The sequence below is a fragment of the Anolis sagrei genome, chromosome 11, assembly GCF_037176765.1.
Source record: "Anolis sagrei isolate rAnoSag1 chromosome 11, rAnoSag1.mat, whole genome shotgun sequence".
In the NCBI taxonomy this organism is placed as follows: domain Eukaryota; kingdom Metazoa; phylum Chordata; class Lepidosauria; order Squamata; family Dactyloidae; genus Anolis; species Anolis sagrei.
In genome coordinates this window covers 25,170,944-25,193,869 of record NC_090031.1, presented here as the reverse complement: position 1 = coordinate 25,193,869, position 22,926 = coordinate 25,170,944, and the positions used below count along the sequence as shown (strand labels likewise).

The following is a 22,926-nucleotide window of genomic DNA, read 5'->3' as shown; positions in this document are numbered from 1 at the left end:
CTATAAAAATTCCTTGCCTCACAAGGTGTGCTCAAAACAAGTAGGAACACACAACAAAAACACAGAATCATACAAAACATGGGGAGAAGCACCCAACTACAGCAACCACCTGTGCAGCCATCTTGCTTTGAGTTAACAACAACAACAACAACAACAATATATTCAAATACTAACCATAGATACATTGAGTCTCCTTGTGGAGACAAAAAGGGGGCATAAATAAACATCAACATAATAAATAATAACAAGTAAGTCACTAATAAGCTGCAGTCATTTTGACAGAACTACTCAAGGTGGGCCTTCAAGAGGATTTGAGCCATAAGCGAATTGGAGAAAGGGAAGAAGAGACTTCTTTCAAAGAGCCCAAAACGTAAATAATGCACGAGTAATTCAGCACACAAAAGGAAAAAAAATAAGAAAGTGATGCTAGTACGAATCGGAGATCTTCCACTTTGAAACTTGAACCCACGGGTCAAATACACAATACATTCTGCACCTACGACGAGGAATTAAATACGCAACTCAACTTGCCAATTCGCTGGGAAGAAACTCACAGACGGGTTTCAAATCCGACAGCAGAATACATGTTTTAAATACCCTCAGCCAGGGATGTGTGATGAATGGATTGAATGAAACTGTATGACTGGGGTCTCGCTAAGGGTCTATTAAGGTCTGGCAAAGCTGAAGACAACATCCTAAAATAAATGTAATCTGAAAATGGCATTATGGAGAATTCATTAATTGTGGCTTGGAAAGTACTAATGAGAACTTTTGGTGTAAACAAGACCTGTTTACATAATCAAAGACCTGTCTTCATAGATCTATCAGCAGATTATGACACTGTAAATTATCACCTTGTCCTAAGAAAAAAATGATAATATCACAAAGGACTACCACCTCACCCGCTTCATAGGAAATCTGCTACAAAACAGGAGCTTTTTTGTTGAGTTCCAGGGACAGAGAAGCAGATGGCAAAGATAGAAGAACGGCCTCTCAGGGAAGCGTGCTTGCTCCATATCAATGTTTAGCATTTACATAAATGACCAGCTACTGCCAGAAGGGACAGAGAGTTTCATCTATGCTGATGATCATGCCATCACCGCTCAAGCAGGGAGCTTTGAGATGGTTGAACAAAAGCTCTCCGAAGCTTTAGGTACTCTTACTGCCTATTACAGGGAAAACCAGCTGATTCCTAATCTATCTAAAATGCACGTGTGTGCTTTCCATTTTAAGAATAGACAAGCATCTCGAGGTCTGGGGATGACCTGGGAAAGAATCCCACTGGAGCATTGCAGCACACCCAAATACCTGGGAGTTACCCTGGACCGTACTTTGACTTAGAAGAAGCATTGCTTGAATATCAAGCAAAAAGTGGGCACTATAAATAATATCATATGAAAGCCGACTGGCACAACCTGGGGATCACAACTGGACACAGTGAAGACTGGACACACTGTCCTTGTGCTTTGCTACTCTGTCTGCTGAGCATGCATGCCCAGTGTGGAACACATCCCACCATGCTAAAACCTTGGGTGTGGCTCTTAATGAGACATGCCACATTGTCACAGACTGTCCGCGCCCTACACCACTGGAGAAATCATACTGTTTAGCTGGTACTGCACCACCTGACATCCACCAGGAAGTAGCAGGCAATAATGAAAGGACTAAGGCAATGACATCTCTGGCCCATCATCTGTTCAGATATCAACCAGAATGCCAATAACTTAAATCAAGAAATAGTTTTCTAAGATCTACAGAGGTACTTGCAGGATCACCTCAGCAAGTGAGTCCAAAAGTGGCAGGCTAAAACCCGGAGCCTCAACCCATGGCTGATACCAAATGAGACCTTCCCCCTGGGCACACAGAAGACAGAGCAACTTGGAAGGTACTGAACAGACCGCACTCTGGCACCGCGAGATGGAGAGCCAACTTTAAGAAATGGGGCCACAAAGTGGAGTCTACAACATGTGAGTGTGGAGAACAGCAAACCACAGACCATCTGCTGCAATGCAGCCTGAGCCCTACCACATGCACAATGGAGGACCTAATTATAGCAACACCAGAGGCACTCCAAGTGGTCAGCTTCTGGACAAAGGACATTTAGTATAATGCCAAGTTTTTAAAAACATTACAACTGTACCCTTGGTTCGCTCCTAAATAACCAAGTAAATGCATAAGAACAACAGAAAGTTCTACAAAAAATGAGACACTTTTCCTTTTCCAAAGTGTGCCAGATCTGCAAGGAATGCAACATTTGAACACCCGCCTTCTCCCAAGAAGCCTGATCAATGGAACGAAGAAAGGTGGTGAATATGAATGAGTGAATGAATGAATGGAATATGAATGAAAGAAGCCAGATCATCTGGATGATGAAGAATGGTGAGTATGAATACTGAATGTATGTGAGCGAATGTTGAGTAGATGTAATGCTTCCCCTTTGTCTTTGTAAGCAATATATAGCTATTATAAAACCCAGTATTGGAGTCTGTGTGTTACGTCTTTCTTTGGAAGTACCGGAGATTCTCTCTCCCACTGAAAAATAACATTTTATGGTTCAAAAAGGATTCCTGACTGATGTACCTTCTTCATTTCGTTCTCTAGGTTCTCCTCTTCTTGGCCTTCCGACAGCCTCCTCCTCAGCTCCATGATTTCCCGTTCCACATTCTCCCGGTATTGGTTCCACTGGGCTCGCTCTTGCTCCAGCCTGTGATGAAACTGGTGTTCATAGTCACGGACAGTTTCTGTTTAATAACAACGATAACAAGTTGCTAATCGCTTGTTGAAACGCCCCCAAAATGTTGTCTTTCTTTAGAGAACAAGCTCATCAAAACGCTGTCATATCTCTTAGAAGGAGATCTTATGGGAAATGCATGGCTCGAGAGTAGTACGTGTGAAAAAGATCTTGGGGTCCTCATGAACAAAAAGTTAAACATGAGCCAACAATGTGATGCGGCGGCAAAAAAACCAATGGAATTTTGGCCTGCATCAATAGGAGTCTAGTGTCGAGATCCAGGGAAGTCATGCTCCCCATGCTCTATTCTGCCTTGGCTGGACCACACCTGCAATATTGTGTCCAATTGTGGGCACCACAATTGAAGGAAGAGGTTAACAAGCTGGAATGTGTCCAGAGGAGGGCGACTAAAATGATCAAGGGTCTGGAGAACAAGCCCTATGAGGAGCGGCTTAAAGAGCTGGGCATGCTTAGCCTGAAGAAGAGAAGACTGAGGGGAGACATGATAGCCATATATAAATATGTGAGGGGAAGTCATAGGGAGGAGATTAGGATGCGGAACTGCCCTGGAGACTAGGACGCGGAACAATGGCTTCAAACTACAAGAGAGGAGATTCCACCTGAACACGAGGAAGAACTTCCTGACTGAGAGTTGTTCAGCAGTGGAACTCTCTGCCTTAAAGTGTGGTGGAGGCTCCTTCTGTAATAATAATAATAATAATAATAATAATAATAATAATAATAATAATACTTTATTTCTACCTCGCCACCATCTCCCCAAGGGACTTGGAGCGGCTTACATGAGGCCAAGCCCAACAACACATCAATAAAAACAATAAGCAATAAGTAAATAAACAATACAATTAATATAACTCACATATAGACAAAACACGTAGAGATTTAAAAACCTATGGCCGAGCCAAATGTAGTAGTTAAAACTTTAAAAATAAACGCTGGATATGAATGTATCTAGGAGGTATCTAGTAGGAGGGTTTTAAACGAAAAGTGGGGGAACAACCCAATGGGTAATTTCTCAGGATATTTTACAGGGGATTGTGTCCTTTCTTCAGGGAAGGCACACAGGAACAGCCATGTTTTCAGGCTCCTTCTAAAGACTGCCAATGTGGGGGCTTGTCTGATATCCTTGGGGAGTGAGTTCCAGAGGCTTCTATGGAGGCTTTTAAACAGAGGCTAGATGGCCATCTGTCGGGAGTGCTTTGAATTCAATTTTCCTACTTCTTGACAGAATGGGGTTGGACTGGATGGCCCACCAGGTCTCTTCCAACTCTAGGATTCTATGCTTTATCACTAACTAGTGATTGCTGCTGAGTATGTGAGTCCTTTCTTGCTGCAGCATTTTACTCTTTTAGCTTCCAGTTTTTTTAGTTTTAGTGATTTATTGTACAAGTCTTACAACCAGTGATCCATAACTTAGCTGATATGAGTGCCTGTAACAATTTCATAACATGTCTCTAAGGAGGAAGAGACCCCCCACCCCCTCAAACGATGAGCCTATCTCATTCTAAACAGCGCAAACTGGATGACTTCATTGTGGAGCAACCCCTCCTCGCAATTGAAAATCCAGTGGTCTAATCCCATTCTTTACAGGCTTCCATGAATTTTATATTTAGATAATGCTTTTATTCCTAGGTTATACATGTCTCTTACTAATTAGTTCTATATCACTAAAACATGGGAAAACTTTGTATTTGTGGGAAGGACATCCTGCAAGACATTTTGCAATAATTTTTCAACCTAGTTTGTGACAGTCACAAAAAACAACATTTCTGAGGTATAACAACCACATTCAAATTAAACAGGAAACAACACTTTTGAACCAGGAACAGAACATTTTTCAAATTTTGTTACATAGTGTGATTGGAGGAATCACTCAAATTAAAGCTTTGTTCCTCCATTATTTCCCTCTGCCCTACCTTTCATTATCGCCTGCAGCGAAGCCACTTCTTCCTGCCATTGCCTCTTCACCTCATCGATGGCCTCTTGCTTCGTATTTTCGGATACGGTTGCAATGGCTTTGATGTTCTCCATTTCGGCCTGGGCCTCCATGAGCTGCGCCCGCAGCTGCTCCACGTCATCCTGGGCTGCTTGCAATACGGTATTTTGCCTCTTCAGGTCCTCTGGGAGGAGGAAAAAAAGAGAAGAGTTTCATTAAAGAAAATAAAGTTTATTTGGTGAGTTGTGTAGTTTCCGGGCTGTATGGCTATGGGTTCTAGCAGCATTTTCTCCTCCTGATGTTTCACCTGCATCTGTGGCTGACATCTCTAGAGCATCTGATGATGTAAAGCAAGTGGAATATATAATATACCTGTGGAATGATGTCAAGGGTGGGAGGAAAGAACCACTATCTTTTAAACAAGAGTAAAGGGTGCAATTAGCAAGCTAGATTCACAGATTCATGAAATCCTAGAGATGGAAGAGGACCCAAGGGCTATTCAGTCAACTCCCTGCAGGGATAGGTGGATCTGTCTGTCCATCCATCTATCCAACCAACCACTCATCTATCTATCTATTGATCCATCTGTGTATCCATCTATCAATCTATCTATCCACCCACCTTCTCATCTAACTAGCTATCCATCCATCCATCCATCCATCCATCCATCCATCCATCCATCCACCCACCCACCCACCTACCTACCTACGTATCTATCTATCTATCTATCTATCTATCTATCTATCTATCTATCTATCTATCCATCTACTCATCTATCCATCTACCTACCCAACTATCTACCTACCCAACTATCTATCTATCTATCTATCTATCTATCTATCTATCCATCCATCCATCCATCAACCAATCTATCCATTCATACATCTGCCTACTCATCTATCTACCCATCCATCCATCCACTCATCTCTATCCATCCATCTGCCTACCCATCTACTCTCCTAGAAGAAGAAGAAGAAGAGGAAGAACAACTTTATTTTCTACCCCGCCTTCATCTCCCCGAGGGGACTCTGAGCAGCTTACATGAGGCCAAGCCCAAGGCAACATACAATTAAAAACCTATCTATCTATTGATCCATCCACCCAAATATCCATTTACCTACCTATCTACTCATCTACCCATCTACCTACCCATCTATCCATCCATCCACTCACTCATCTACCCATCTACTTACCCATCTACCTATCGATCTACCTACCTATCTATCCACCCATCTATCCACCCATCCACCTGCCCATTCATTTATTCATCCATCTACCTACCCACCCATCTATCTATCAATAATAATAATAACAACAATAATAATAATACAGCCTGTTTGAAGAGAAACAACTGGAAAAGCTGCCACGATATGAGGATTTAAAGATCGAACTGCAAAGACACTGGCACAAGCCAGTCAAGGGGGTCCCAGTGTTGATCGGCACACTTGGTGCAATGCCTCAAGACCTTGGCCTGCGCTTAAACACATTCGGCGCAGACAAAATTACCATCTGCCAGCTGCATAAAGCCACCTTACTGGGATCTGCACGCATTATTCGCTGATACATCACAAAGTCCTAGACACTTGGGAAGCGTCCGACATGTGATCCAATACAACAGTCAGCAGAGTGATCTTATCTGTTGTGGACTCGTCTTGTTGTGTCTCAAATAATAATAATTGCAAAGATCAAACTGCAAAGACTCTGGCACAAGCCAGTCAAGGGGGTCCCAAGGGCTGTTGATCAGCACACTGGGTGCAGTGCCTAAAGACCTTGGCCTGCACTTAAATACAATCACTGCTGACAAAATTACCATCTGCCAGCTGCAGAAGGCCACCTTACTGGGATCTGCACACATTATTTGCTGATACATCACAAAGTCCTAGACACTTGGGAAGCGTCCAACGTGTGATCCAATACAAAAGCTAGCAGAGTGATCTTGTTTGCTGTGGACTCATCTTGTGTTTGAAATAATAAAGCTTTATGTATATCCCTCCATCTGTCCCCAAGGGGACTCGGGGCGGCTTACAAGGGAAAACAATGTACATAATATGAGTCACACTTACAATCCAAAAACGGTGAAATCAAAACAAGCAAATCACAAAAGACGAATCACAATACACAGAAGAAAAATAAACCCCAATAAACATATCAATTATAACTCATAAACATCACCCATATATATAAAAAATACAATTAAGCCATATAGTACCACTAAAAACATGACAGAACCTATCCATCCATCCATCCATCCATCTATCATAGTATTCGAGAGTTGGAAGGAACTCCAGGGTCCATACAGTCCAACCCTCGGTATGTATGCCTCTATGTTTCTGTCTGTCTGTCTGTCTATCTGTCTACCTACCTACCTATTACTTTGTCAGCCTACACAGAGAAGCCATTGAACTCCACAAGCACATGGGCAATTTCAACAGAATGGAAGAAACTGAAAACAAACAAAATTTAGTATTGAAAAATATTAGAATCAAGATGGTGACTAATGAGTAGCAAGCAATCAAGGGCCAATGAGCTGATGTCTCCAGGTGTCTCCTAGCTACTTCCATACAGATGCCTTCAGTAACTGACTATGCCACCTTCATAGCTACTCACATGCTAGTGCATTGATCTCACTCAACACTTGCAAATCAGGATTGCACCCTTTACACTTGGCTAATAGACAATGGTACTTTCTCCCACCCTGGACATTCCATAGATATATACATATCCTCCACTTGCTTGACTACCATCAGATCCTCTGAAGATTGCAGCCACAGATGCAGGAGAAACGAATGAAGGAGAAAAATCAGAGCATGGTCATGCAGCCCGGAAACCACACAACAACATCTCAGTGATTCTGGCCTTGAAAGCCTTCAACAACACATAGTATTTCTATCCACATAGCCAAAACTGGAATTCCCAGCTTTTTGTAGAAGAGCTTTGAGGGGAGAGAGCTCATGAGAGCACTGTTGTTGCTTCCTGAGATGTTTACTAAACTCCTGTACAAAGTAGCCAGGCTAAATATAGCTGGAAGTGTAACTAGATACTATCAACCTAATCCGCAGGTGTTAGGTGTCCTGCACACATCAAAAGTCTGGAAGTGTTGGATGCAAACACAATCTGCTCCATGTTGAAACATCTCCCTGTCCTGTTTTGAGGGTCTGGTCAAATAGATGGACCTTGGTCATAACCACGAGGCAGGAAATTCACATCAGCTTACCAATGTGATCAAACAGTCTTGGCAATTCTGTCTCACTCTATTAAAAATAGCTCATGACTCCACGTTTTTTTTTTTTAAACAATCAATTCAGAAAATGTTGAACCTCACCTTCTTTGGCGAGATACAGCTCTTTAAATTTTGCCCTCTTTTGATTGAATTCTTGCTCGAGGTGCTGTTTTGTGAGGAGGAATTCGGCATTGACTTTTTCCAGTTCGGCCACTCGCTGGAGGAGAGCTACATAGGAGTCAATGAAAAGCTCTGTGAGGACATCAAAAAGTAACATGGCTTTTGACAGAGCATTATTATTATTGTTATTATTATTTGCACCCTGCTTTTTCTCTCTACAAGGAAACTCAAAGCAGCTATATATCTATTATTAGTATTAGAACATATTATTATTATTATTATTTATACCCCGCTTTTTCTCTCCACAAGGAAACTCAAAGAGGCTATCTATCTATCTACATATTATTATTATTATTATTATTTATACCCCGCTTTTTCTCTCCACAAGGAAACTCAAAGAGGCTATCTATCTATTATTAGTATTACAATGTATTATTATTAATAATAATTTATACCCCGCTTTTTCTCTCCACAAGGAAACTCAAAGTTGTTATGTATCTATTATTAATATTAAAATGCAGGAGCCCCCAGTGGCGCAGTGGGTAAAACCCCCATGCTGGCAGGACTGAAGACCGACAGGTCGCAGGTTCGAATCCGGGGAGAGTGGATGAGCTCCCTCTATCAGCTCCAGCTCATCATGAGGGGACATGAGAGAAGTCTCCCACAAGGATGATAAAACATCAAAACATCCGGACGTCCCCTGGGCAACGTCCTTGCAGACGGCCAATTCTCTCACACCAGAAGCGACTTGCAGTTTCTCAAGTCACTCCTGACACGACAAAAAAAATTAGAATACATTATTAATATTTTTATTTATACCCTGCTTTTGTTCTCTACCAAGAGACTCAAATCGGCTATGTATCTATTATTAAAGATACAGAATGGGGGACAATGCCTGGCTCGAGAGCAGTACGTGTGAAAAAGATCTTGGAGTCCTTATGGACAACAAGTTAAACATGAGCTAATAATGTGATGCAGCGGCAAAAAAAAGCCAATGGGATTTTGGCCTGCATCAATAGGAGCCTAGTGCCTAGATCCAGGGAAGTCCTGCTAGCCATGCTCTATTCTATTCTGCTTTGGTTGGACCACACTGTGTCCAGTTCTGGGCACCACAATTGAAGGGAGATGTTGACTTTAAACTGGAATGTGTCCAGAAGAAAAGGGCGACTAACCCACTTCATCACACTAGACAAAAAATCCACTTAAAATCCGGTTTCTGCCTCCTGCAGAATTTGGGGGTTTATAGTTCAGTGAGGCTGTTAAAGGCTCCTCCCTAAACTACAAACCCCAGAATTCTACAAGAGACAGAAACTGGACTTTAAGTGATTTTTTTTTCTCCAGTGTGATGAGTTCCTAAAATGATCAAGGGTCTGGAGAATAAGCCCTATGAGGAGCGGCTTAAAGACCTAGGCATGTTTAGCCTGCAAAAGAGAAGGCTGAGAGGAGACAGGATGAGGGCTGTGTATAAATATGTGTGGGGAAGTCCTAGGGAGGAGGGAGCAAGCTTGTTTTCTGCTGCCCTGGAAGCTAGGACGCAATGGAACAATGGCTTCAAACTACAGAAAAGAAAGGATATTCCACCTGAACATGAGAAAGAACTTGCTGACTATGAGAGAGAGCTGTTCAGCAATGGAACTCTCTCTCAGCTTTGGAGGGAGTGTGGTGGATGCTCCTTTGGAGGCTTTGAAACAGAGGCTGGATGGCCATCTGCCAGAATGGCTTTGAATGCGATTTTCCTGCTTCTTGGCAGAAAGGGGTTGGATTGGATGGCCCAACTCTAGGACTCTATGATTCCCCCAGGCAATAAGAAACCAGACCTTGAAACTGCTAGCTCATTAAATGCTAATCAAGGTGGCCAACATTCACACCTACCTTCAACAGACAAGAGTTCTTTCTCCCACCCTGGACAGCCCCACGTAGAGTTGAGGTATCAACATATTTGCATGAGATACAGGCAAACCTATCCCCAAAACCTGAATCCCAACGAAGGCAACAAATAATTAGAACAAATGATTATGTAAACATGACGATGCCATTGGTGGGTGTTTAGTTGAGAAAGGCAGATAGGAAAGGCTCGGTTTTTCACTTTTAGCCTCCATTCTAGTCTAGTCTGTACTGTATGAGTAGAATACGGTTGTATGTACGCATGCCTGTCTTCAAGTGTTCTCCTTGAAGTTGGCTCGAATTGATGATTTTGGCATATTTAACAGATTCTAATGTTAATCTAAACTTGTCGCTTGCTTGGTTTGTACCCAGCGCATTCAGGAAAAGCTCCTGTTGCTATTAATTTATAAATAGGTTCTGTGCTCAAAAATAATCTTATTGATAATCAGCTTTGCCTTAGTTCTGGAGCGGTCACTGTGTACTTCACAGGGACAGAAATGTTGGCATAGACACTGCTAAAATTTGGCAGGTTACAGAGTATTTGGGGTTTGTGTATGTGTGTATGAAGTAGAACTGATGTTATCTCTAATATCTCTTTCTTGGGTTTTGTAAAAGTCGAGTAATGTAGAAATGTATTAATATTTAGATCAGTGGTTCTCAACCTGTGAGTCTCCAAATGTTTTCGTTCACCTCCCAGAAATCTTAATAGCTGGCAAACTGGCTGGGATTTCTGGGAGTTGTAGGCCAAAACTGGGGATCCACAGGTTGCAAATCACTGATTTAGACTCAGTTATAAAAAAAGGTTTGGGCAAGGAAGCATTAATAGGGAAACCACATTGCCACTTTGAGTCTCCTTGTGGAGAGAAAAAGAGGGGTATAAATAAACATAGTAATAATAATACATTCTAATACTAATAATAGATACACAGCTGCTTTGAGTCTTCTTGCTGAGAGAAAAGAAGGGCATAAATAATAACAATAATATATTCTAATACAAGTAATAGAAACATAGTCACTTTGAGTCTCCATTTGGAGAGAGAAAACAGGGTATAAATAAACATAATAATTAAAATAATAACAATAATACATTATAATATTGATTGCTGTTGTTAATGCGTTCAGTGGCTTCCAACTCTTTGTGACCTCATGGACCAGCCCACACCAGAGCTCTCTGTCTAATAATAATTCGCTCTAATACTAATAATAAATACAAAGCTGCTTTGAGTCTCCTTGTGGAGACAAAAAGTGGAGTATAAATAAACATTATTAGATCTGCGTCCTCCCTCCTGGCCTTTAGACAGTTATGGAACCAAAGCTTTTGATTAGTAAAGTAACACAGTACAAGAAGCAAATACGGAATATGTGCAATCGACATTGGAATGGCCTAGTCTACGTGCTTGGATCATGTGATTTTAATGTTTTTATTTGGTGTTTTAATTCTAATATTTCATGTTTCAAATGTCTTTTTTCTTATCATATAGTGAATTGTCCTATTGATGTTATCCTTACTTCTATGGTGTTAATTTTTGATTTGGATTACGCATGTAAGGCATTGAATTTAGCCATTATCTCTGTGTAAATCGTTTTGGGTCCCCCAGGGGTGAGAAAAGTGGTATATAAATACTATAAATAAATATTTCTCTAAAATGTGTGAAGTCCCCCTTTCCAATTGATGTTGGTACAGGCTTTATACTGTAAGGGTTAGAAGAAATCACGTCTTCCCAATATAAAAGGCCAAGTCTGCTAAATTAAATGGCTGACTCAAACTCTAAAATGAGGAATTTGAGGAACCGATTCCTCATTTCGAATCATGGCTGCATCGCCCCAGCAAAAAGTTTTGCAGAAGAAATGAAGAGATATCTGAAACGGCCTTGAAGCGAAGTCGATAAATACGACTAGAATAATCCAACATACAGTGAACTGCATTTATCCCTATGTGGTGGGACTGCGAAGAGCTACAAAAAATTATCAAAAAATTAAGATGGAGGAAATATTAGGGATCAAAATTGAACAAAACAAAAACCCAATGCTTTACTCATAAAATAGAAAATAAAGGTGGGAAGGAAGAATGGGTCAAAATCGTAAAATACATGATTGCAGCAAAACCCAAGCAATCATAGGCAGCCTTAGGATGGAAAGAGCAATGGAAATGGGAGCTTTAAGAATGGTATGAATAATTACGAGATTACATTCTCCAAGATGATATCACTGAAAGGAGAATAAAATTAATGGATATATTAAGGAGAATTGGGAGTTGAAATGGAGGAGGCTTAATGACAGTGAAAGGGAAAGAAAAATATAAGGAACTGAATCAGATGATTGGCTGTGTATGCACATGAATATATGTGGCAGACACATAGCCGATTGCTCCCACACAGCCTTTTTGAGGGCGCTTACTTTTAAATCTCCCACAGCATGAGAGTAAACAAGCTCCCAAAGTACTGGACATGCGCAAAAGCCCTGGTTAAGATGGCAGCCGGGAGGTTCTTGCGCTAGCTCATAACTCGAAGTGAAAATTAAGCTGAGCAATGGCTTGTACCTTGAAAAACTCACAAGCTGAGTCACTCGTAAGTTGAGGTTTCACTGTAGTTTGAACAGGTTAAAACAGACATAGGCAAACTTTGGCCCTTTGGGTGTTTTGGACTTCAATTCCCATAATTCCTACCAGCCTCAGGCCCCTTCCTTTTTCCCCTCAGCTGCTTAAGCCTGGTGCTGCGGTTAGGAATTGTGGGAGTTGAAGTCCAAAACTCCTGGAGGGCTGAAGTTTGTCCATGCCTGTGTTAGAACTACATGAGCTGATTTAATAAGATGCAAGGTAGCTGAGTACTGTACCGTAGATTCAAAACAACTATTTAGTGTCTTTGATCTTGTTCTGATAACTGCAGCATGCAATAAGGCTACATTAAAACTGTACCCTCGATCTGCTTATGATACAATACACACACACACACTGTATACACTCGAGTATAAGCCTAGTATTTCAGTCCTTTTTTTAGGCTGAAAATGTCTCCCCCGGCTTATACTCGAGTCAATATTATTTATTATTTTACTTTGTTGTTATTATTATTATTATTATTATTATTATTACATTTATTATTTTATTGTTGTTATTACATTTATTATTTTACTCTATTATTGTTATTGCTACATTTATTATTTTACTGTATTGCTATTATTTTACACTATTTATTATTATTGGAGGACATGTAAGTATATTTACATTGAAGAAGGTTAGAATAATGGTTCAATCAGAGTTGGACGGTCTTATCTTGAATTACAGTTTTATGTAAATATTCAAAAACATTTAACCTACCGATGTCTAAATTAATATAATGTTATTGGTATCTATTTTTATTTTGAAATTGACCCGTAAATGCTGCATTTCCCACCCTCGGCTTATACTCGAGTCAATACATTTTCCCAGTTTTTTGTGGTAAAATTAGGTGCCTCGGCTTATATTCGGGTCGGCTTATACTCAAGTATATATGGTATGTGTGTGTGTGTGTATTTTATTTAAATGTTATGCCTCATTTGGAATCCCCTCTTAGCTCAATGTTGGAGTCGAAATGGAAAGGGCTTATGTTTACTTTATTGTAATATGCTGTTGGGCTTGACCTCATGTAAGCCGCCCCGAGTCCCCATTGGGGAGATTATTATTATTAATAATAATAATATTATATAAGCCAGAGAAAAAGGGAAGGGAAAATTTAAGAAATTGAATTGCACAATCTTCATGATCGAACAAATAAAATAATACATAGAGGGGGAGGGAGGAAGAGGGAAGGGGATAAATTGGATATGTGTGAGTAGCAGATGAGTACAGAAATGTAAAAGTTAGGAAAACAGGAATCATCAGAATATTATGTGAATATATGGATTTTTTTTGCAACGGTGACTGTGACAATGTCATGAAAAGATGTGCTTATATTATAGAAAGGCTAACATCTTGGAAGGTTAAGCAGCAACAAAGAAGAGTTTTAATGCACATTCTGGTTCTTCATGCAAAAAACAAAACCCTTGCTAGACCGAAAGAATTACAATTTTAAGTTTTTTAAAAATGGGGGAAAAAAAGCAAAAGGAAGAACTCCCACAATGTCCAATAACTGACCACACTGACTGGATCTTGCAGGAGCTGGAGATCCAGAATATTAATGTTAGTGCTGGGTCTGAGTTGCTCACATGTCTTCTGGGCAACTGGTTGTTTTCACGGCGAAGGACAGACTTCCATGCTCTATGCTTCATGTATATATTTCACGTTCGGCTTTTTATCTGTTGGTGTTTTTTGATTATCATTATCAGATACGTTTTGCAACAGCCTTCGGCCGCGAAGCAGTAAAACCCATCTCGCTATCGCACGTTTTCGTGACATTTTGGGTTTGACTTATCAAAGTATTGCCCAATGAAGATGCAAACAGGCTAAGGAGGACACTCTCATAGAAGGGAGCAAGCAGAAGTCTCCAGGTGAAGGATGAAAAAGCAGGGAGAGGAGTCTTAGAATCTTATCAGTGAAGGGTAAACAGCACAATTATCATGACAGGCTATCCCCAAGTTAAGAATCAAAGAGGTTCTGTAGGTCTGTTCTTAAGATGAATTTGTATGTAAATCAGAACAGGGACATTTCTTAAATGTAACTTCTTGTTGTTGTTATTATTATTAATAATGTTATTATTTATTATTATTAATAATAATAATACTTCAATTTTTCACTCCACAAAGGAGACTCAAAGCAGCTACATATCTATTATTAGTATTATAATGTATTATTATTATTATTATTATTATTATTATTATTATGTTTATTTATATCCTACTTTTTCTATCCACAAAGGAGACTAAAAGTGGCTGCGTATCTATTAATAGTATTACAATGTATTATTATTATTATTATATTTATTTATACCCGCTTTTCTCTCCACAAGGAGACTCAAAGTGGCCATTATTATTATTACTATTATTATATTTAGTATTATGTTTATTTATATCCTGCTTTTCTCTCCCAACAAGGAGACTCAAAAGTGGCTTTACACTGAATGTCTTTCAGTCCAGTTTAAAACCTACAAACATTAAAACAGAATTAAATATAAATGGCATTTTAAAAATTCAGTTAAAATCCATGTAACAAAAACACATTCAAAACTTTTAAAAACACAGCAGCTTTTGACTTGAACTTATTGTGCTTATTATTTTATATGCTTATGATTTTATCATGCCCTGCTCTCGATCTGACCCCCTTGCAGAAGCAACTGGTGGGGGATGAGAGATAGGGCCTTCTCAGCGGTGGCCCCTCAGCTATGGAACGCCTTCCCTCCTGACCTCCAGGAAGAAAGTGAAGATATAGTTTTGTGGGACCAAACCTTTGGACAATAATTCCCAGTGCAATAATGATCTTTCAGTGCAATAGTGAATAATGCAAGTGACAGCCAGAATGGCCCCTGGAATATGCTTTTGGATTGTGTGATTTTTAAGTAATTGTTTTAAGTTTGATATGTTTTAATTATGTGATTTTAAAGTATATGTTGTTTTATTCTATATATGTATTCATGGCCTCAAATTGTGCCTTTGTTTGAGTCATCTCAAGTCTCCTTCAGGGTAAGAAGGCTGAGACATAAATGCAGTAAATAAATAAAATTATTTTTCATTTGTTTACTTATTTATTATAATATAATAATAATAAATAAGCATAATAAAATAAAAATTATTTTGTTTTTCTTATTATAATTATTATTACTAGCAAGGTTTTATTATGCTGCTAATAATAATAATAATAATAATAATACTCTTGATTTATATCCCACCACCATTTCTCAAAAGGGACTCGGGGCAGCTTACAAGGCAATACAAGTGCAGTATACATAAGTATAAAAAGGTATGTAAGTATAAAATAATATCACATAAAAATTATAAAAACAACTGCGATCAACACATAAAATAAAATAACACAATTTAAAAATGCAGGGCATCTGTTGTTAAAACTAGCTGCCATTTACAAATAATAAAAATAATAATTTATTATTTGTTCAGGTTCTATTATGCATATTACTGATTATTGTTATTTATGAAGGTCTGATTATGTTTATTTATTAGTAAGGTTTTTATTCTTCTTAATTATCATTATTAAGGTTTTATTGTGCTTTATTTATTAAGGTCTTATTATGCTTATTAATTATTACAGCTTTACTATATCTATTTATTCTTATTAATCATTATTTATTAAAGTTTTATCTGTGCTTACTTATTACTATTTAAGGACTTATTATTATTATTATTAAGGTTTTACTATGGTTATTATTTATTAAAGTTTTATCATGCTTCCTATTATTAATTATTAAGGTTTTATTGTGCCTATTACTTATTATTTATTAAGGTTTTATTGTGCTTACTTAAACTTTTTAAGACCATATTATTCTTATTTATTATTACTTATTAAAGTTTTATTATGCTTATAAGTTATTATTTTTATTAAGGTTTTATTGTGCATATTACTCATTATTGTTATTTATAAATGTCTGATTATGCTTATTTATTAGTAAGGTTTTTGTGCTTAATTATTATTATTATTAAGGTTTTATTGTGCTTAAAGGTAAAGGTTGTCCTGACATTAAGTCCAGTCATGTCTGACTCTGGGGTGTGGTGCTTATCTCCATTTCTAAGCCGAAGAGCTTAGATTTACTCACATTTGCATGTTTTCAAACTGCTAAGCTGGCAGAAGCTAGGGCTGACAGCGGAAGCTCACGCCGCTCCCCGGTATCGAACCTGCGACCTTTCCGTCAACAAGCTCAGTAGTTCAGCGCTTTAACCCACTGCGCCACCAGGGTCCCTTTTATTGTGCTTTTTGTCGTGTCAGAACAACCAGTCAAATTATATTACATTTCTAACAGAACAAAGCAAACAAGCAGATTACAAAATTTGTGAGTATGAGAGTTGATTAAATGTCCTTTGACCAGTATCTGGCCACTTGGAGTGCCTCTGGTGTTGCTGCAAGAAGGTCCTCCCTTGTGCATGTGGCAGGGCTCAGGGTGCATTGCAGCAGGTGGTCAGTGGTTTGCTCCTCTCCACACTCGCATGTCGAGGATTCCACTTTGTAGCCCCATTTCTGAAGGTTGGCTCTGCATCTCGTGGTGCCAGAGCGCAGTCTGTTCAGTGCCTTCCAGGTCGCCCAGTCCTCTGTGTGCCCAGGGGGGAGTCTCTCATTGGGTATCAGCCATTGGTTGAGGTTCTGGGTTTGGGCCTGCCACTTTTGTGCTCTCGCTTGCTGAGGTGTTCCAGTGAGTGTCTCTGTAGATCTTAGAAAACTATTTCTAGATTTAAGTCGTTGACGTGCTGGCTGATACCCAAACAGGGGATGGGCTGGAGATGTCTCTGCCTTGGTCCTTTCACTATTGGCTGCTACTTCCCGGCGGATGTCAGGTGGTGCAATACCGGCTAGACAGTGTAATTTTTCCAGTGGTGTAGGGCGCAGACACCCCGTGATAATGCGGCATGTCTCATTAAGAGCCACATCCACTGCTTTAGTGTGGTGAGATGTGTTCCACACTGGGCTTTATTGTGCTTACTTATTATTATTTAAGGACTTATTATGCTTATTTATTATTATCATTATTATTAAGGTTTTATTATGCTTATTATTTATTAGGGCTTTTATTCTTATTATTAATAAGGTTTTATTGTGCTTATTAAATATTATTATTATTTATTAAGGTTTGGACCTTTGTTTTTAACTAGGAGACAGAAATGTTTTATTGACCTTATTATGATTATATACTATATGTTAATATTTTAAATGTTTTTAAATGTTTTATGTTGTTTAGGCATTGAATCTTGCCTCTGTAAACCGCCTTGAGTCGTCCACGGGCTGAGAAAGGCGGTATATAAATATGGATTACTGTAATGCTCTCTATGTGGGGCTACCCTTGAAGACGGCCCGGAAATTACAAGTTGTCCAACGTTCAACAGCCAGATTAATAACTGGGAGCGGTCAACCCCCTGTTTAAGGAGCTCCACTGGCTGCCGTTTATTTTCCGGTCCCAATTCAAGGTGCAGGTTATCAACTACAAAGCCCTAAACAGTTTAGGACCCGCCTACCTTCATGACCGTATCTCCCTCCATGAACCATCTTGGGCCCTCCGATCCTCTGGGGAAGCCCTGCTTTCACCACTGCCAGTGTCACAAGCTCGCCTGCTAAGTACAAGGGAGAGAGCCTTTTCCACCGTGGCCCCCTGACTCTGGAACTCACTGCCTGGAGAAATTAGGAAAGCCCCTTCTCTAGAAGTTTTTAAGAAGAACCTTAAAACCTGGCTCTTCCACTGTGCCTTTGATGAGTAGGTATACAATTTCACATGACTATTTAGCTTAAAGTTCTGTCATTGGAATAGATGTCCCCTCCTTGTGGGAAAGCTTGACTCCACAACCCCCGCCATAATGAGTACTACTCCGCATATTATCTGCTTCTCTGTTTTATCTTGTCTGAGTTTTTAATTAGTTTTAATTAGTTTTTTTAATAATTATATGTAGCCCGCCCACTGTCTCTGTGCCTGTGTCTATCGTAATTCTTATATTGTTATGTATTCATATGTTTTATGTAATTATGATGTTGTTTATTGTTTGCGTTTTCAGTTGTGTTTTGATTTTCTTTATTGTAATTGTTGTTTGGGCCTGGCCCCATGTAAGCCGCTCTGAGTCCCCAGGGGCATAAATAATATTTATTTATTTATTTGTCGTGTCAGGACAACCAGTCAAATTATATTACATTTCTAAGAGAACAAAGCAAACAAACAGACAAAACACAGAATTTGCAAGGTAGTTGATTAAATGACCAGTATCTGGCCACTTGGAGTGCTTCTGGTGTTGCTGCAAGAAGGTCCTCCATTGTGCATGTGGCAGGGCTCAGGTTGCATTGCAGCAGGTGGTCAGTGGTTTGCTTCTCTCCGCACTCGCATGTCGAGGATTCCACTTTGTAGCCCCATTTCTGAAGGTTGGCTCTGCATCTCATGGTGCCAGAGCGTAGTCTGTTCAGCACCTTCCAAGTCGCCCAGTCCTCTATGTGCCCAGGAGGAAGTCTGTCATTTGGTATCAGCCATTGGTTGAGGTTCTGGGTTTGAGCCTGCCACTTTTGGACTCTCGCTTGCTGAGGTGTTCCAGCGAGTGTCTCTGTAGATCTTAGAAAACTATTTCTAGATTTAAGTCGTTGACCTGCTGACTGATACCCAAACAGGGGATGAGCTGGAGATGTCTCTGCCTTGGTCCTTTCACTACCGGCTGCTACTTCCTGGCGGATGTCAGGTGGTGCAATACCGGCTAAACAGTGTCACTTCTTCTGTGGTGTAGGGCGCAGACACCCCGTGATAATGCGGCATGTTTCAGTAAGAGCCACGTCCACTGTTTTAGTGTGGTTAGATGTGTTCCACACTGGGCATGCGTACTCAGCAGCAGAATAGCACAGCGCAATAATAAGCGACCAGCATGCAATAATAATAATAATAATAATACTTTATTTGTACCCTGCTACCATCTCCCCAAGGGACTCGGAGCGGTTTACATGAGGCTGAGCCCAAATACAACAATACACACAATAATAACAATACAAGCAATTAAAATTTAAAAAAAAACATGGACAATAAGATATGCAACATTAACAATAAGACAACACACAATTAAAACTGTGGGAAGGCCAAATGTAAAATTAAAATTGAAAATAATGCTGGAGAATGGGCGAAAAAGTGATGGGGCGTTTGTGGAAACGTACAAGCAGACCTAAAATGTAAAGTGCTTCGGAGGACAAAGTGTTATGGGATCATTATTCTGGGAAGGCACACTGGAACAACCACGTCTTCAAGCTCCTCCTAAAGACTGCCAGAGTTGGGGCCTGCCTGATGTCCCTAGTGAGTAAGTTCCAGAGTTGAGGGGCCACCACCGAAAAGGCCCTTTCTCTCGTCCCCACCAATCGTGCTTGCGATGCTGGTGGGATCGAGAGCAGGGCCTCTCCAGATGATCGAAGAGATCGTGTGGGTTCGTATACAGAGATGCGGTCACGCAAGTAAGCGGGTCCCAAACGGTTCAGGGCTTTGTAGGTAAGAACCTGAATTGGTTTACTATTATTATAGTAAATAAATAAATAAGGTTTTATTGTGCTTATTACTTATTAAGGTCTTATTGTGCTTACTTAAATTATTTAAGATCATTTTATTTATTTATTTATTTATTTACTGTGCTTGTATACCGCTGTTCTCAGCCCGGGGGCGACTCACAGCGGTGTACAACATAGAGAGGACAGGGTGCAAATTACAAGACACAATCTAAAATCAATCTAGCAATAACAAAAGCATCGTCATCAACAACATCAACAACATCAATATCAATAATACAAAAAGCCATTCACATCGTCTCATTGTTAAACCGCAATCCAGTATCATTTTCCGTTGTTCCATTCCTGTCGTCATTACCAATTATTGGACTTCTTGTTCGAATGCCTTCTTGAACAGCCACGTCTTTAATTTCCTGCGGAATATCATCAGGGAAGGAGCCAGTCTGATGTCCACGGGAAGGGTGTTCCACAGCCGAGGCGCCACCACCGAGAAGGCCCTGTCTCTCGTCCCCGCCAGCCGTGCCTGTGAGACAGGCGGGATCGAGAGCAGGGCCTCCCCGGACGATCTCAAAGTCCTCGTGGGCTCATTAGCCGAGATGCGGTCAGATAGGTATCTTGGGCCGGAACCGTTTAGGGCTTTATAGGCCAACGGCAGCACCTTGAATTGAGCCCGGTAGCAAATCGGCAGCCAATGGAGCTGGTACAACAAGGGCGTTGTATGCTCCCTGCGTCCCGCTCCTGCTAGTAACATGGCTGCCGCACGCTGGACCAGTTAAAGCTTCCGGGCCGTCTTCAAGGGCAACCCCACGTAGAGAGCGTTGCAGTAGTCTAAGCGGGATGTAACCAGAGCGTGGACTACCGTGGCCAAGTCAGACTTCCCGAGGTATGTTTATTAAGGTTTATTATGCTTCTTAGTTTTGTTGGGCTTGTTGCTTATTATTATTCATTAAGGTTTCATTGTGCTTATTTATTATTATTATTATTATTATTTTATTTATGCTTCTTTGTTGTTATTATTTATTAAGGTTTTCTTAAGCGCCTCAGGATGGCTCTCAGGGGCGCAGACATTGTGAGCACAATGATCCGGGAGAGATGTCAAAGCAACGAAGAGGGAAGGCCTCAGACATATCTAATGCGGGGGGTAACAAATAAAGCGAAGGGTTGGGCCTAGTCCTGACGGGGGCAGGCAGGCTTTGCGGCCTACTTCTCTCCTTGCCTGCCCGCCTGCCTCCCGCCTCCCTTTTCCCCCGCTCTCACCATCCGCCGTGGGCTCCGCGGCGGGCCCGGCCTGGGCCATAGCTTCGCCTCCGCCTCCTCCGTCCCGCTCCGTCACGTCGAGGCCGGCTCCGCCGCGACGTCAAAGGAATGGGGCGAAACTGAGGGCTTCGCGCATGCGCCGGGCGAAAAGGCGGGGCCAAGACCTGGCAGGCTGGCGCGCGATTGGCTCCGATTGCCGGGTGGGAGGGTCCAAGGAGAAAAACAGAGAAGGGTTTGGGCATGCGCCGCCCGAGGCGCGTTCTGACAGTAGAAGACAGCCGAGGGATGGGGCTTGGAAGGGAGATTTGCGCATGCGCCAGGCGAGTCCTAAAGCGAGGCGAGTTCTGACAGTATAACACCCAAGAGATGGGACTTGGAAGGGAGCTGTGCGCATGCGCCGGGCGGAAAGGCGGGGCCAAGTCCTGACAGGCTCCGAGAGCCGGGTGGGCGGAGCCGAGGAGAAAAACGGAGGTTGCTCTTGCGCATGCGCCACCAGAGGCTTGTTCTGAAAGTAGAACGGAGCCGATAAATGAGACTTGGAAAGGCTCTCTACGCATGCGCTAGGCGAAAAGCCTGACAGGCTTGCGCGCGATTGGCTCCGATTGCCTGGTGGGGCGGAGCCAAGGAGAAAAACAGAAGGGGCTCTTGCGCATGCGCTACCCAAAGCGAGGTGCTTTGGGACTCCCAAAGCGAGGTGATTTCTGACCGTGTAATACAGACTTGAAAGGGAGCTCTACGCATGCGCCGACCGAAAAGGCGGGGCTAAGTCCTGACAGGCTTGCGCGCGATTGGCTCCTATTGCCTGGTGGGGCGGAGCCAAGGAGAAAAACGAAGGAGGCTCTTGCGCATGCGCTACCCAGAGCGAGGTGCTTTGGGACTCCCAAAGCGAGGTGATTTCTGTCAGTGTAATAGACTTGAAAGGGAGCTCTACGCATGCGCCCGGCGAAAAGGCGGGGCTAAGTCCTGACAGGCTTGCGGGCGATTGGCTCCGTTTGCCTGGTGGGGCGGAGCGAAGGAGAAAAACAGAGGGGTCTCTTGCGCATGCGCTAGCCAAAACCCATAGCAAAGGAATAAGCCTTGTAAAGGGCGTTCTGCGCATGCGCACCGAGTTCCGCTAGTATAGCAGGCCGAGAGATGGGACGTCGCTGGGAGCTCTGCGCATGCGCGGCGTGTTCTCCCACAATAAGAGAGCTCACACTGGGAAGGAAGGAGCGACTGTGCGCATGCGCCAACCGTGGCTGAGGCAACTCGAGCCGCGTGAGGGAGAGAGACAGGCGCCATTTTGCTTCCTTTCCTTTTTTTTGGCGGGAAGCGGGCGCTTTCGAGGAATTCTTCTTGCCAGTGGGAACGCTGTGGAAAACATGGGATCCCTGTATTTCACCCGGATTAGAGCATGTTTAGGGCATGTGTACAAACCATGAATGGCTGAAGGGTTTCAACAGAGACCCAAGTCATGAGGACAAACGCTTTTGGAGCATTCCACGTCGATGAAAAGAGTGGACGGTAACACACAACATTATTATTATTATTATTATTATTACTAGCCATCTGCTGCCACACACTGCTGTGGCCCAGTCTGTGTTTTCTATGTGTAACAGCGCTCCATGCAGTCGTGCCGGCCACATGACCTTGGAGGTGTCTACGGACAACGCTGGCTCTTCGGCTTAGAAATGGGGATG

At 41.6% G+C, this 22,926-nt stretch overlaps 2 protein-coding genes across 2 annotated transcripts in view; one reads left to right on the top strand and one right to left on the bottom strand.

Annotated features, from left to right (window-relative positions):
• The window catches only part of RABEP1 (rabaptin, RAB GTPase binding effector protein 1), a 48,288-nt gene extending 26,892 nt beyond the window's left edge, over nucleotides 1-21,396 (bottom strand). Inside the window, exons 1-4 of the mRNA XM_060756977.2 lie at nucleotides 21,248-21,396; nucleotides 8,008-8,133; nucleotides 4,666-4,869; nucleotides 2,581-2,741 (exon numbers count right to left, since the gene is read on the bottom strand). Coding sequence (XP_060612960.2) covers nucleotides 2,581-2,741; nucleotides 4,666-4,869; nucleotides 8,008-8,133; nucleotides 21,248-21,287 — 531 coding nt within the window. The 5' untranslated portion in view covers nucleotides 21,288-21,396. The remainder of the gene's footprint in view (nucleotides 1-2,580; nucleotides 2,742-4,665; nucleotides 4,870-8,007; nucleotides 8,134-21,247) is intronic.
• A 971-nt stretch (nucleotides 21,397-22,367) lies between these two features.
• COL26A1 (collagen type XXVI alpha 1 chain) overlaps nucleotides 22,368-22,926 on the top strand; it is a 97,711-nt gene continuing 97,152 nt past the window's right edge. Inside the window, exon 1 of the mRNA XM_067472050.1 lies at nucleotides 22,368-22,750. Within this exon, the coding sequence (XP_067328151.1) occupies nucleotides 22,701-22,750 (50 nt within the window). The 5' untranslated portion in view covers nucleotides 22,368-22,700. The remainder of the gene's footprint in view (nucleotides 22,751-22,926) is intronic.